We start from the raw sequence: 15,938 nt of genomic DNA, 5'->3' as shown, positions 1-15,938 counted from the left end.
AAACCTGAACACAAACATGGTAAATAAAAAACTAGGTCCCACTTTATATTAGGTGGCCTTGACTACTATGTACTTACATTTAAATTAATAATTTCACAATTCACTACTACATAGTTTACAGTAACATTTTTTTTAAAAAAAAACTTAAGAATGTGATTATTTATGGCCTATTTTATCATATGCCACATAAGAATTATAAGTCTCATAGCTTAGCAGCAGTAACAGTATCACTTGCCTTAGCAAGCACTAGCATGGTTCACTGGCAGGACATATGCTGAGTCAGAGATGAGAGACATTCACTGTGCCACCTCAGGGGATCTCTAATCAGACGGTCAGCCAACAGAAGGCTAGGACATTGCAGACAATTCAATACAACCAAACCTAGTCACTGTAACATACGTGTCCTTACATGGCTCTGTACTGCTGTCACCCAGCATCAATTAGACTGAGCAAACAGAACTAGAATCAGCATAACGACTTAAATGCTCCATGTTTAGCTGCCTCGCTGCGTAAATAATTTATTAAGCAACCAAAATGTTTTTGCGACAGCTGACCAAGGAGAAGTGGTGAGAGAAGAAAAGACGCAAGTCCTTTTATGTACTTCCTCTTTTACACAACAGCATTCATCCTCTTGTGAAAAGAAGTGCAATTAATTGTGCTGATTGTGCACTAGTTTACTGCAAATCTTAAACATATGTTTTTAAAAAACTAGTTGCAGATCATATATTATTGTTGAAATAAAAGCCCACTTGTTCTGAAAGAGAGTATACTCTCATGACTTTCATGTTTAATTTTAGAAAGTGCACTTTGTAATAATATCAAATTAAAAGCTTTACTTATAAGTACAGTTTAAGTCATTGTTTTATTAATCTTTTAAAGCACCTTAAAGATATTTTATGTGCTGGCTAAATTTGTTGCATGTTAAATGAATGTTACAATTGAAAATGAATTAATTTAAATGTATATTACACATGCAATAAGTTAAACTTATGTGCATTTGGTAAATTAAAATGTATTTTTTGGTGAACATTTATGTCATGTATTTAACCATATTTTAAAATTACACATTTGTAATGAAGTAGCAATTATGTACATTTAAAATGTATTAATTTAAAGTATATACAGGATGTTATTTCCGTAATAAGTACTCATTTTAAAAGTATGATAAAGTCTACATCTTTTTTAGGGTGGCTAAGGATTTCATAAATAAGTGCTTTCATTTTTTTTTTTTTTTTTTTTTTTTTTTTTTTTGCAATTTGGAAATGATCACAGTGTGTTTGTCTATTTTACAGAGGTGTAAAGAGAGACAGATAGACATAATTTTGGTAATCAAGCAATCGGTTGATTATTCTGACAACTAATTGAGTAATCGGGTAATTATAATACATTTTTTGGTGGCAATTAAAATATATCTATGCAAACAGTAACCTTTAAAATGACTTAAAATACATAGAGCAATGAGGCCAAAATAATTAGCTCAAATAAAGTATCAAAAGCAAGTAATCATTTTAATAATAATTTTAAAATTAATAATTTAATAATTTAAAAATAATTTTATTAAACAAAACTGTTAAAATACATCATGTATTATAAACAACAGAACAAACGTACATTATGCATTCTAACAAATGACTGCAGAGGGTGCCAATGGCCTGACAATTGTTTTTACACTTTATTGCATGATCTAATCCTTATTTAATAATTCTGACTAAACAACATTTCATTCAAATGTCCACTTAATCTTTAAAATTTGGCCGTTTCTTTACAACAGAACTGTTACAGCCACTGTAATTTACTGAATATGTGGACATCAAAAAGTACAAACTAAGTAAGGGTTTGAGCTTCTATTTAGAAATCACAATGAACAGTTAGCATATTTAAACTGTTATTGATGTATTCTCCTGTGTTTGTGAAAGTTTATAAAGGATTTACCTTAGTGCACGATGCGTTCCCAGATGAACCTTAAAATAAACCAAAAATCACAGCAATATGCAAAATGATAAAAGTTTGTGTGGAGCAGCATTTACTGTGAATGGATCCACTCTAAGATGCACTCACCTGCATGCATGTAAATAAAGCACATATATTAAACCTGGATTGCATAAATTTAACTCAACCATAGAATTTGTGAATTCACAATGGCAGTATTCTTTATTATGATTTTGAAATGGATTTAATATATCATGCAGCCTTGGAAAACGGTCTAATAATGAATTTCATGGATTCTCATCCATGAAATACGCCACTTCTGGTGTTTTGCCACGCAGGCAAAATGCAATTGATGATTTTTTAAAATCGAATACTAAAATTGAATCGAGGAATCGTGATAGCCTTACTATTGTCATTTTTTTGCAAGACTAAGATGGCCGCTGAGTGGTCAGTATGAATCCCCATTAGAAACCCATTTTACTTCTGAAATGTCACATATTTCCTAGTGAAACATTATTTTATGGTGAATTGTTTGGATTCTAGCTATCTGACTGTTGGTAGAAATCCACTTCCAGAACAAAAATTTACAGATAATGTACTCACCCCTTTATCATCCAAGATGTTCATGTCTTTTTTTCCTTCAGTCGTAAAGAAATTATGTTTTTTTTAATTAAACATTTCAGGATTTTTCTTCTTACAAATACAATGGACGGGTATGTTGCCCCGATTTTGAACTTCCAAAATACAGTTTAAATGCGGCTTCAAACGATCCCAAATGCGGTTGTAAACGATCCCAGCCTCTGTGTGTTCTGCCTCAAGACAGTTAGGGTATGTCAAAAAACTTTAAAAAATCGTATTTTCTCCCTCAACTTCAAAAATCATTTCAAAATCATCCTACATCACTGCAGAAGTACCGACACAGTATTTACGAAGTGAACATACAAAGAAGATCAAACACCCTTAACAAAAAAGGTAAAACAGCGATATAGGACGATTCTGAAGTTGAGAGAGAACATGAGATGGGAGTTTTGGCAGAGTGAGACAAGACGAATGTTTGACATTAGAAGTATATAAATTGTATTATTTTTATGAAAATAACTGATTGTTTCGCTAGATAAGACCCTTCTTCCTCAGCTGGGATCGTTTACAACTGCATTTGGGATCGTTTGAAGCCGCATTTAAACTGCATTTTGGAAGTTCAAAATCGGGGCACCATATCAGTCCATTATATGGAGAAAAATCCTGAAATGTTTCCTTCAAAAAATATAATTTCTTTACGACTGTCGAAAGAAAGACATGAACATCTTGAATGACAAGGGGTGAGTACATTATCTGTTAATTTTTGTTCTGGAAGTGGACTTCTCCTTTAATATTATCAAGTAGCCTGTGTGGCCCAAAGGAAAAGTAATTTCAGAGGAAGAGCGAGTTGACGCATTTTGATTAAAGGTGCAAAGAAGTGGAGTAATGTCTTTTCTTCCACATTGTGACATACATCTAAGTAAAAAGGATTATTAAAAGAAAATAATGTAGGACAGGGGCTTTGTTCTATGCATTATTTGATAATTGGGTTTGAGATGTGGGCATGCATTTGACAATCTATAACATGCATGACTAAGAACATATAGAGCATGTTGACTTCAAAGGTAATTTGGTAGAAGTGAAGGTAATACAATAGTAATGCAGAGAGAGATCAGTGAAAATGAGCACTATAATCTGACAATAGATCTCACAAATATGACAGACATCATAAACACGGAAATATATCAGTTTACAAATATGTACACAGCCTTTGATTTCACCTGCACATTAAGCTGTTAGAATGACGTCTTCGTTTGACTCTCACCCAGATCTCACTTTTCATAACCCTGACCCGCTCCACCCTCTTTTACTCACACATTCCCTGGGAAACTGGCCCATCAGATTCTTACTGTATACTTTCAAAATCAGAGAAGAGTGAGGCTCTTTGAGACTCATTGTTTGTGATTCAGACATGAGGGGGAATAAATTACGCCAAAATCGCAAGCATTACTTTGATTTTTTCTATATCCCTAACTGGAAAGTTCAACTCATTAATACTGAAAGAACTTCATGAAACTGCTGTGACTCACCTAAGTGCTCTTATTCTGCAAGTTATTCACTGTAATTAACCTATTTTTGTCGTCACCATTAAGTGAACTGAGCAACTTGTGCATTGTAGTGAAACAATAGGAGAACTGTACATAAGTAGCCTCATTTCAGATTATTCCAATCAGAAAGGCATCAACGTGCCATCTGCTTCTGTAACAGTATCTGCAATCTTATCTGGTCAAGCCTGTAAAATCCCCTGAGGACTTTGCCCATGATACAGCAGGAGGACTGGGGCAAACAACTGTGCCAAGGGAGATTGTATTACCATGCATTCCCTCTCCTATACAGTCAGATTGTTTCTTAATAAACCAGAACTGTGTCTGCCTGGGAAACATGAAACCTTAATATGCTTACATGTATCTCTTCCTCACTTTCACATGTACACAAAAGCACACATCATTTATTTTTGAGAATGACTGCAAAAAGGCTTCATGTTGCCAAAATCTTAATAACTATCATGAGTCATATGCTGCTTGATCTGACTCTGACAAACAAAATAAAAAAAAAAGACTAAAAGACTTCTATTGAATGTGCACTAACCTAATGTAATATTAATGAAGTAATATACTATAAAACAGGCATATAATATTTATGAATATAATACAATCTATAAAATATGAATAAAATAAATAGACACTTACGTATAAGTGAACTTTGTAATATTGTCAGATTAAACATGTTAAAGTACAATTTAAATCATTTTTAAATATTTTGACTTATTTTGATGTGTTGACTAACATACTAAAGTACATGCAAAAGTACTAAATTACAAATGTGTAATTACAAATATATTTCAATACATGACACGTTTTAACAGAAATGACATATTGTCAGAACATTCAGCAGTTATACTTTAACCTTTTTTTCAAAGACAATAGAAATAATCATGAAATTACATATAAAGATGCACTTACGTCCTACTTAAGTCAATTTAAACCACAATACCTATGGATTGCATTGCAATTAGCATGCAATTATGTGTCTAAAAACATTACATTCAGTTCACAATTAGGTGTATTCTTTTTAAGTGTATTATTTACTTAATAAGCACTCTTTTAAAAAATGCTAAACTGTATTTTATTTTCAAAAGGGATTGTCTACTCACTCTTTTTTCTTTTTAGATTTTAATTACACACCATAGCTGGAAAACAGAGAAAGGAATCAATGGAGGAGGCCAATATTTGCTACCAAGCTACTGGCTACAGTATAGTAAATGCAGGGACAATGAATAACAATGTTTGTTTGTTAAATGTTCTTCTCTACAATATCTTAAGCAGTTTTATATTTATGTTATGATTTAGCCATGACTTGACTGCTAAACATCATTTTACATTGTGCTTCCTGTAATAACACTGAGCTGTTTAGATTGAGCCCTGGCACGCAAAACACCTCAGAGCTATAAACAACCGAGCGTTTGTGTGCGATTTACAGCTTCATTACAGGATTTTGCTTCTGAGGTATGTCAAATATTTTCGTTTCTTTTTTATAAAACAAAGTACTGCGTAGAAAATCATACGTTGACATGAAATTTGACTGACAGGCGATGAGGGCTAATCAGCATTCTCGGTCTCTACTGTGATTGGACAGAATGACACTTTAGGGCGGGCTCTTGACAGACAGCTAATGGCGTGCTGATACATACTAACCCTGTGTCTGGGCGGGGGATGGGGAGTCTATTTATATGGGGGAAGCCTTCATTCTCAACCAGTAGAAGAAAGAACAAGGTTTACTGCTTTCTCAAATCTTCTTACCTTAAGAGTAAAAATGAGGGAAATCGTGCATCTTCAAGCTGGACAATGCGGCAACCAGATCGGAGCCAAGGTCTGTTTATTTTCTTTCAAACTTGCAGCTGTTGATTTATAACGTAGATTCATTTGAAAACAAGAAACTGCGTTTTCTTTGAAAAATATTTGTGAAAAAGCGCAAAATTAAGCTATTCGCTTTATTTTCTTTTATACACCGTGTTATTCGCATTATCAGTCCATAACGAGCCGCAAAAGCGGATGGTCTGATCGAGTTTGAATGAAATCTAGGTCAGCCATGTGCTTCCTCATTCGAGTTTTGTTTTTTAACATTGTTAAGCGCTTGAAAAATGAAAAAGACGACGATATGTAATAGTTCCTCAAGAAATAATCATATTTTCGTGCCAAATGTTCGTTCTCGCCGGCGTCTGTCTGGAACTTCCCTTTGTGAGATTCACTGCAGTGCGACAAAAGGAAGTAGAAGCTAAACGCAAGCCTAAATACACCCATAGCTCATTTTTAATTAAATATTTCTACAAAATATTACTAGACTACAGTAAAACAACGTAAATCGGCTAATCCAAATATATTTTATACATTTTAATGAAATTGGGCCGCGAGAAATCGATTAGTTCGTACAGGCGCCGGAAATGGATCTCAGCCAACCGGCGTGCGTGCCGCGCGCGCGAGTTTTAGGCGGGAGGAGTTTAAAGAACGTCAATTGTTTGTAACGTTGCAACGCATTTAAACGACATTTTAATTTATAAACGTTCATTTGACGTACAAAGGACTTTTTATACATCGTATGGCATGCGAAAAATGCGTGGGAGTTGGCATTTTTTGTAAAACCCACGCCGTGAAATATTTGAAAAGAACTGACTAGTTATCTGAAATATTTTAGTCCGAGATAAAAACGCGCTTTGTTGTTTTTAAATCTGATATGAATAGCATTGTCATGGTTGTAAACTATTGTTTTATATTGAATCCTCTGAATTACAATCGTCTAATATTATTTATTATATTTTATAGTTCTGGGAGGTTATCAGTGATGAGCATGGTATTGATCCCACCGGCACATATCATGGCGACAGCGACCTCCAGCTCGACAGGATCAATGTTTATTACAATGAGGCATCAGGTACGTCCACGTCAATACTATTGAGTGAGGTTGTGCATTATTAGGGTAAACCCTTTTGTCTTTTTAACTCTATTTTGCAATCTTTTAGGAGGCAAATACGTGCCCCGTGCCGTGTTGGTGGATTTGGAGCCTGGTACCATGGACTCTGTGAGATCCGGACCCTTCGGTCAGGTCTTCAGGCCAGACAACTTTGTTTTTGGTGAGCACTGTTGTTAATATAGTGAAATTTATGTTAAAAATAAGGATGTGGAAATTAAATGCTTTGACTATTGCAATAGGTCAGAGTGGTGCAGGGAACAACTGGGCTAAAGGCCACTACACGGAGGGAGCGGAGCTGGTAGACTCTGTCCTGGATGTCGTTCGCAAAGAGGCCGAGAGCTGCGACTGCCTGCAGGGCTTCCAGCTCACCCACTCTCTCGGTGGCGGCACTGGCTCCGGCATGGGCACCCTCCTTATCAGCAAAATCCGTGAAGAGTATCCCGACCGCATCATGAACACCTTCAGTGTGGTGCCTTCACCCAAAGTGTCCGATACTGTAGTAGAGCCATACAATGCCACGCTGTCTGTCCACCAGCTGGTCGAAAACACAGATGAGACCTACTGTATCGACAACGAAGCACTGTACGACATTTGCTTCCGCACCCTCAAACTCACCACACCCTCATACGGTGACCTCAACCATCTCGTCTCCGCCACAATGAGTGGAGTCACCACTTGCCTCAGGTTCCCTGGCCAGCTCAATGCAGATCTGCGCAAGCTGGCCGTAAACATGGTGCCCTTCCCTCGTCTCCACTTCTTCATGCCTGGCTTCGCTCCTCTCACCAGCAGGGGGAGCCAGCAGTACCGCTCCCTCACCGTACCAGAGCTCACGCAGCAGATGTTCGACTCCAAGAACATGATGGCCGCGTGCGACCCGCGTCACGGCCGCTACCTCACAGTCGCCGCCATCTTCCGTGGCCGCATGTCCATGAAGGAGGTGGACGAGCAGATGCTCAACGTTCAGAACAAGAACAGCAGCTACTTCGTCGAATGGATCCCCAACAACGTCAAGACCGCCGTCTGCGACATCCCACCCAGGGGACTCAAGATGGCAGCCACCTTCATCGGCAACAGCACGGCCATCCAGGAGCTGTTCAAGAGAATCTCCGAGCAGTTCACGGCTATGTTCAGGCGCAAGGCTTTCCTGCATTGGTACACAGGAGAAGGCATGGATGAGATGGAGTTCACCGAGGCCGAGAGCAACATGAACGACCTGGTGTCCGAGTACCAGCAGTACCAGGATGCCACCGCTGAGGAGGAGGGCGAGTTTGAGGAGGAGGGAGAGGAAGAGCTGGCTTAAGTCTCCTAATATATGTGTTTTCCAGGCTGTATCATTTTGCTCTTGTACAAGGAAACAAAACGTTCCAAAGCTGAATTTTCTTTTTTCCATTCTCGTCTCTCTTGTTTGTACAGATGTCATTAAAAGCTTTTTCTTCTGTTAAAATGTCTCAGTCTTTATTTCCTTAGTTTTTACTTTGCACATATGAATGAATTAATCGTATGAACCGATGCTCATTCTTCACTGGTCACATACACTGACACATCCTTGTCAAACCTGTTGGGATTGCCTCTAGACATCACATGAATTAACAACGGAACGTTTATTTACGTTGGCAGTCATAAGTTTTAACAGTCACCAATTATATAACACCCATATATGCACATTTTGTCATTCTTCTAATTGTATGTTAAGGCTAGTGGTGATAACATAAAATAAGGATGAATATTTATGATATAAATATTGGTTTATGCGTTTTAACATTTTATGTTGTGTAAATGAAGCTATGTATTGTATAAGAACAGTGGATGTATATTAATGTTGTGAAATTGATGTCAAATATTAAAATTATCAGACCTAATAACAAATGGGAGTTATGCAGTGACCAAAAATGCTGAATTTGTTTTGATTTTGGTTTTATGCATCATTGTTCTAACAATCTCATATGGCTTTTCATTCACACTCTGATAGAGATAATTTAATATTCTTTAATAATAATTGAGTTTTGTAAGAATAACAAAGAAAAAAACCTATGCGATCTGTATATAGAACCAATTTTAAGCATTGAAGGATCATTTACTCACTGTTATGTCTTTCAAAACCTATACAACACAAACGACAATGCTGTCCACTGTATGGATAAAAACACAGAGACATTTATTGAAAAGAAAATGTGGTCTTACAATTAAAATATAGCTATGTTGCCAAGTCTGCCGTTTCCCCGCGGAATTAGGCTACTTTAACGCTGTTGCTGCGGGTTGAAACTACCCCAGTAATGTAATATTTTGCAGCTGCAATGCTAATTTCACGCGATTTTTACCGGGGGGTCCCCCTTTAAAACGCCATTGTTTTTGAGTAGCAATTTGACGGGTGTTGTTGTGAAAACCTGGCAACCCTGAAACACAGTCTTACAGATTAGAACGACATGAGAGTGAGTAAATGACAGAGTGTTAATTTTAGAGTGCACTATATCAAATAATATCAAAGCTTTTTTTAAATAATGAGAAACATATCAGACATGTGCGGCCAAAATGTTTTAATTTAAATGAATATTAGCTACAGTGTACTAAACTGGTCATACGTGCACATGTGGCACAGCATATTTAGAGCTCTTCGAATTGGAAGCGTTGATAACATGGTAATCATTAACAGGAGAGATTTATTCTGAGCAGTTATTATATAACAATTAGTGTTTATAGCTTTAAATCCAGCTATAAATATGCTATCTGAGTCTTACCACAAAACAAGCGAATTATGAGTGTCCTTATTACATTTTCTCAGCAGATGGTGCTGTTGTCTAAGTTTTTCTTCTCGTCCATACAAAGTAGGATATGATCCCGACACTCAGCAAGAGCAGAGACCAGCAGCATACCTTCATCACCTGGTCTTCAAGATTCTGCTTCTCACCAAAACGACTGATAAAACCTGACTGAGAGCAATACACAATATTAGATATTAATAAAATAATTTTAAGTATTCACCATGTTTTTTAACATAAAAGTAAGCTATTTCCTGTGAATGTGCGAGACTTCCTATTAATTAGCCGTATATAACTTGTGCACTAAACGGTAAAACTATGTTTTTTTAAGGGAGTGGACACGGTCATTTGTACATTTTGTGGGTCTGGTTTCCAGTCTCATCCACGTCCAGCTATTTTTAGCTGTACAATACAATTAGTTTTGCTGCTTTATATTGCAAAGTGGTGTGTCTTACCATGTTATTTTAATCTTAATTACAAACACACTGGTTTGTAGTTGAAGCAGTGTTACCGTTTACTGCACGTTGTTATTCTTCTCGTTATTTCCCCATTAAAAATCAGGAGTAAGATATTACTTTAGTTCTAGAATAAATGTGAACATGTATTAATTCATCTCACTCACAATAATAATAAAAAAGACAGATGCAGTATTCCTCAAAATTAATAAAAACAGTGAAATGCAACTCAGACTAAAATGCAAACCTGCAATAATGAAATATGTTAAATAATACAAATATCCCATTTTATTAACCAGTGTCTTTGCTGCTGACCTTCAATGATCCAAATGCTCAAGATAAACTAACATTTGTTATTTATTTATTTATTTTTTATTATTGTTGAAGAGTGTTAAACTTTCTTCTTCTGTGTTCTACTGTACAGACATGAATTTACTTTTCCTTCAGCCTGAGGGTTTTGGTGTGAAAGGGCTTTTACATTTGCCCAAAACAGAACTTTTTATATTAAAAACAAAGAAGCAAGCCCTGCCCAGATTTAAAAAGTAATGCAAGATTAAGGCATTACTTTTCTTAAAAGTAACTAATGTAATTAGTTACTTTTTTTAGCTAGTGATGCAATATTGTAATGCATTACTTTTTAAAGTAACTTTTCCCAACACTGCATATAAGTACCATGTAATCCTACTGACAGAATTGCCTACTTTCGTAAACCGAAAACACAAATAATGGTAAGAACATTGTAAATGTACAGTTTATCCTTTTGATTTAGTCTTTCTCTTTTAAACACAAACACTGGACTGGACTAGTGTTAAAGGTAACGCATTACAAGTAAGGCGAGTTACACAATCAGATTACTTTTTCCAAGTAACTAGTAAAGTAATGCATTACTTTTTAATTGTTTTAATTTTAATTGAGTTGCTTTTTCAAATAAGTAACGGCAGTTACTTTGTTTTCCCATTTATTGACTGACAGATCCCCTGTCCCCAAAAAGTGCGCAAACCTGTGATAATTAAATATGTTAAATAGCAAATATCATTTTTATATATAATTACAATTTTATATTTGCAGTAAAATAGAAATTTTTTATATTAAAAACATGCAAGCAGTCCCAGCCCAGATGAGAAAAAGTAATGCAAAAGTAACGTAATGAATTACTTTCCATAGAAAGTAACTAAGTAACACAATTAGTTACTTTTTAGGGAGTAAATGCATTATTGTAACGCATTACTTTTAAAAGTAACTTTCCCCAACACTAGCAGCTAATGAACCAGAAGTCTCGCCCATAGGCTTACCTCCACGTTGAAGAATAAGGTGAATACAAAAATCTATTTAAAAATCTAAAATATACTACAAAGCAGTGTGTTTATGATTACAATTATAAATTAAAATAATACGATAAAATAGCAGTTTATCAAGCAGCAATACAGACTGCTTTTGTACAGCTAAAACAAATTAGACGCTGACACCAGAAGTTTCGTACATTTAAAGGTAAAACGGCTCTTACCCTAGAAATAAGGGCGATATTGGTTATTTTTTCAGGTGCAGTGATATTGATATTGACAATAAGTATCAAATAAGTGATCATAAAAATGTCCTGTAAATTCAGAAACTGAATTTCTAACTAAAAAAAACAACAGCTAAAACCAAGTCCAAGCTGGTTGGCTGGTTTAAGCTGGAAGTAGCTGGTTTTAGCTGGTTGTTCCAGCTGGTTTCCCACCCTGACCAGCAAAGGAAGTGGCCAAAACCCCTCTAAAACACACTCTCAGAAAAAAAGGTACCAGGAAAAAAAGCTGTCACTGTGATGACACTCTTTCAAAAGATTGTACCTTTAGACCTTTGTACCTTCTTTACCGCTAAAGGATTCCTTTTAGTACCTTAATGGTATATACTTATACTTAAAGTGTACATATTAGTACCTAAATGGTACATATTTAGCAGCAATAAAAACCCTTTTTGCTTCACCTAACGTGCATGAACGTCCTACAGGTAAAAGACTGTGAAGTGTCTTCAGTCATGCCTTTGGCTCCTTTCCTTGTGTGTTTTTTATTTATTTATTTATTTATTTATTTGTTGCACATTTTCTGTGCTAATATTGCAGGAAAATATTTCTGTTACATTACATTACATTAATAGCATGATCTAATGTTTAAAAATATATTTAAAAATTGCAAGTTTCTCTACAGCATCTTGCAAGTCCAGATTTCACTAGATCTCACTCCAGTATGTTTGAAGCATCTGCCTCAACTAGCATCTGCTGACAATAATGAATCATCATAATGATTTAGAATGGAGCCAAATGGGCCCTTAGGCTTAACAATAAGAGACCTCCTTTGACCTTTGACACTTACCCATCCTCCTCTGTCTCTGATCTCCGGGCAGATGACCCTCTCAACGTAGCTGCCCACGCACTCCTGAATCTGTGGCAGGATATCAGACATGCCCCGCTCCTGGCAATGCAGTGCCAGCTGTCCAGAAAGAACAAACACGGACAGCACAGCGCTCCAGGCGAGGTCTCTACGTCGTGTGGGTGCAAAGTGCTCATCCAGAATGGAAACGAGGGTCGAGCAGGCCGTTCGGTCCGTCACGTCCTGGAAAACACGTGGCCAGCGGCGAAAGAAGATGGGGAAGCGAGTGAGCAGTTCATCTCCAGCGTGACGCAGGGCGGCCGTTGCACGGGATGGTGCTGGACCCACCGGGATGCCTGGTTTGGCCGTCACATAGTTGATATAGTCATATGCCATCAGGTATGCCTCACGCACCAATGGGTCAGGACTGTTCAGGCCTCGGCCAATCACAGATTTATCTGACAGTCCCATGACCTTAAATTACAACAGTCTGCCCTCAAAAGGCAGGTAAAACTACAATGTCAATGTCAAATCTTTGTATCTCTGTAGTACCCACTCATTTTAGGTGTTTATGTCACATTCCATGCCATGGATCATACATAAACTGTCACTGGTCATCCACACTCAGTGAACTGTTGGTCCAGAGTCATATCAGTCTTGGTCCACCTTGGAAATAAAAAGAAATTCAAGATCAGATACTGCAGTTTAACTTATTATTATGTCAATGGCACCCCTTTGTGATTGTACAAATGGTTCCTTTGGAAGAAGGTTTCTCAGATGTTCTTCACACTAAAAAAAGAAAAGCTCACTGAAAGATTTTTTGGGAACCAAAATTGGTTCTTTAATGGCATTGCAAAAAAAAAAAAAAAAAAAAAAAAACTTTTTGGAACCTTAATGTTAAATTCTTGAAAACATTATAATGTAGTTTGGCATTATTGGCTTTTATTATTATATTATATTATATTATATTATATTATATTATATTATATTATATTATATTATATTATATTATATTATATTATTTATTTACAAACTGCAGCAATTATCAAGGTCCAAGCGTTATAAGGCATTTAAACAAATATGAAAAAATACCCAATGTATTATTTAGCAAGTCTGTAATGACCTACATCAATGATATCTCTTTCCGTTCCAAAGTTATAGGCATTTTAGTAAATCGGCCCTGGCCCTTTCAAATGTTTTTGCTTTCCTTTGCGACGATGAGTTGAAAGTTAAACTTTTTTTTTTTTTTTGATAATTAATGATTGACTTAATGATGACTTCATTCTGACTGAACAGTTTTTTTCTGGTTCATGACAGTTAGGGTATGTCGAAAAACTCCCATCTCATGTTCTCCCTCAACTTCAAAATCACCCTATATCGCTGTTTTACATTTTTTGTTAAGGGTATTTGATCTTCTTTGCTTGTTCATTTTGCAAAGACTGGGTCGGTACTTCTGCAGTGATGTAGAATGATTTTGAAAAGATTTTTGAAGTTGAGGGAGAAAATATGATTGGAATTTTTCGACATACACTAACTGTTTTGAACCAGAATACAAAGAGTTCAGGGAGAGCAAGACAAGACGAGTGTTTGAGATTAAAAAGTATTTAAATAGTTTTTTTTTTTTTTAAATGAAAATAACCCATCGCTTCGCTATATAAGACCCTTCTTCCTCGGCTGGGATTGTTTACAACCGCATTTGGGATCGTTTGAAGCCACATTTAAACTGCAATGAACCTGAAATGTTTTCCTAAAAAAACATAATTTCTTTACGACTGAAGAAAGAAAGACATGAACATCTTGGATGACAAGGGGGTGAGTACATTATCTGTCAATTTTTGCTCTGGAAGTGGACTTCTCCTTTAAATCTTTACGACTTACGGTTTGGTCTGCTTGATCAATTTTGCTTGGAGATTGCTGATCCTTGGCCATTCTAACGATTTCAACAGGGTATCAGCGGTATGCACTTGAACCCCTGAAAAACACATGCAGGGCATGTGCAAACTCTGACATTATAACATGTTTATAAAAGTCAATACGACTCTTAAAGTATTAGATATCCTGACCTTTATATGACAGGGTTAGCTTAGGTTGTGCAATGATGGGTAAAGTGGTGCAACTCCCTGAAGACCTAGTAATATTTATGAATTAATTATGACGTTTGTGAAAATACTTTTTATACCTTGAAAAGTATGTTTAAAACCTTTTTGAAAATAATGAAATGGGTATACACGCATGCATTTTAGAAAACCATATAAAACCAACATTAATTTCAAGTTTGCATTTCTAAGAATTTGTATTTTTACATTTTTAGCATGTATACTTACATTAAAATAAAAATAAAATAATATAAAAATATATATAATGATAAAAATAATATAAAATAATATAGAAATACCAGTGGACACTCTTATTTATCTTTGACCTCTGTGTTAGAAACAGCATTAAAGGAAGTTAAATCAGTTAACTTGGCAAATAACTATCAAATTAATCAAAAGCAGAAGTCTCTCATTTAAATGTCCAGACTATTGCATTACAATAAATCGGTCGAAGGAAATATCAAATTCACACACACCGCAGCGAAGGCCCAGTGACTCACCCTTCTTGCGCAGACGTGAATCATGCCACAACCAAACAATCACGATTAGTTAACAGCTGACAGAAGGACAGTGTACAACTGGAGATTCTATAGAGTGAGCCAACGTCTGTGAGATTTACATGTGCATGTTGTTGCCCGGCTCAGACTATATTTAGTTCCCTTGTCTGTAACTGATACAGAAGCTCATTGCTTGCTCAGTCATTTGGGAAATGACACCAGGACTCTGTCCTGCATGGGTACAGCTATAAATACTCCACATGCAGAAGCGTTCAGACAACAGGCGGCTATAACCCGCTGTGCCTTTTACTACCTATGTGGTGTGTTTGTCTATAACTTGAAGATCCAGAGTAATATGAGGCTACTTTGAGGCTTTTAATTTGGAGATTCTTCTTAAATATGTGAGTGAAAATCAACTGATGTCCACGATGGGTGACACACTCTCTAGCCAGTTTGGCATGTTATGATTCATAAATTATATCCACCCACATTGGACAAGAAGTCCGATGGCTTTAAAATAAATTAATTGTTTTTAAAATTACGAAAAGGTCATTAATTAGGGTGAATTAAGGGTGATTGGGACAGTTTTTGAAATTCCGTCTTAATAAATCAGCCCAACACATTATATATTTCTGTAATACTGAAGATGTTAACTACCAATCTGAGGAGGAAACAATGTTATATTAGAATGAACTGATGTGTGGCATACACTTTTCTGTAAACTGAGCCAAAAAAAAAAAACCATTTTTTTTTTTTATTAAGTGCCCATGTTTTTTTCTGTTCAACTTTATTTCTCAGTTCATAAATCTATCCA

At 36.0% G+C, this 15,938-nt stretch overlaps 2 protein-coding genes across 6 annotated transcripts in view; one reads left to right on the top strand and one right to left on the bottom strand.

Moving 5' to 3' along the window:
• bcl2l16 (BCL2 like 16) overlaps window positions 1-15,298 on the bottom strand; it is a 30,995-nt gene extending 15,697 nt beyond the window's left edge. For 2 of the 5 annotated variants that reach the window (XR_007828232.1, XM_051116680.1), the window contains exons 1-2: window positions 15,128-15,298; window positions 12,535-13,197 (exon numbers count right to left, since the gene is read on the bottom strand). Coding sequence is in view for 4 of the 5 variants with exons in the window: in XM_051116680.1 (XP_050972637.1) it covers window positions 12,535-13,002 (468 nt within the window). In the remaining variant the exon portion in view is untranslated. Of the gene's footprint in view, window positions 1-8,728; window positions 9,903-12,534; window positions 13,198-14,409; window positions 14,504-15,127 lie in introns of those variants that run through there. The other 3 variants (XM_051116678.1, XM_051116679.1, XM_051116677.1) reach the window with 3 other exon arrangements.
• On the top strand, window positions 5,729-8,419 carry tubb2b (tubulin, beta 2b). Its single transcript, XM_051116644.1, has 4 exons — window positions 5,729-5,877; window positions 6,828-6,936; window positions 7,025-7,135; window positions 7,215-8,419. Exons 1-4 carry the CDS (start codon window positions 5,821-5,823, stop codon window positions 8,273-8,275), a joined length of 1,338 nt encoding a protein of 445 aa, XP_050972601.1. The 5' UTR covers window positions 5,729-5,820; the 3' UTR covers window positions 8,276-8,419.
• Window positions 15,299-15,938: the final 640 nt, after the last annotated feature.

This window comes from Labeo rohita, chromosome 8, assembly GCF_022985175.1.
Source record: "Labeo rohita strain BAU-BD-2019 chromosome 8, IGBB_LRoh.1.0, whole genome shotgun sequence".
Taxonomy (NCBI): domain Eukaryota; kingdom Metazoa; phylum Chordata; class Actinopteri; order Cypriniformes; family Cyprinidae; genus Labeo; species Labeo rohita.
Note: the sequence above shows the minus strand (reverse complement) of the source record. Positions and strands in the feature narration are given on the sequence as shown.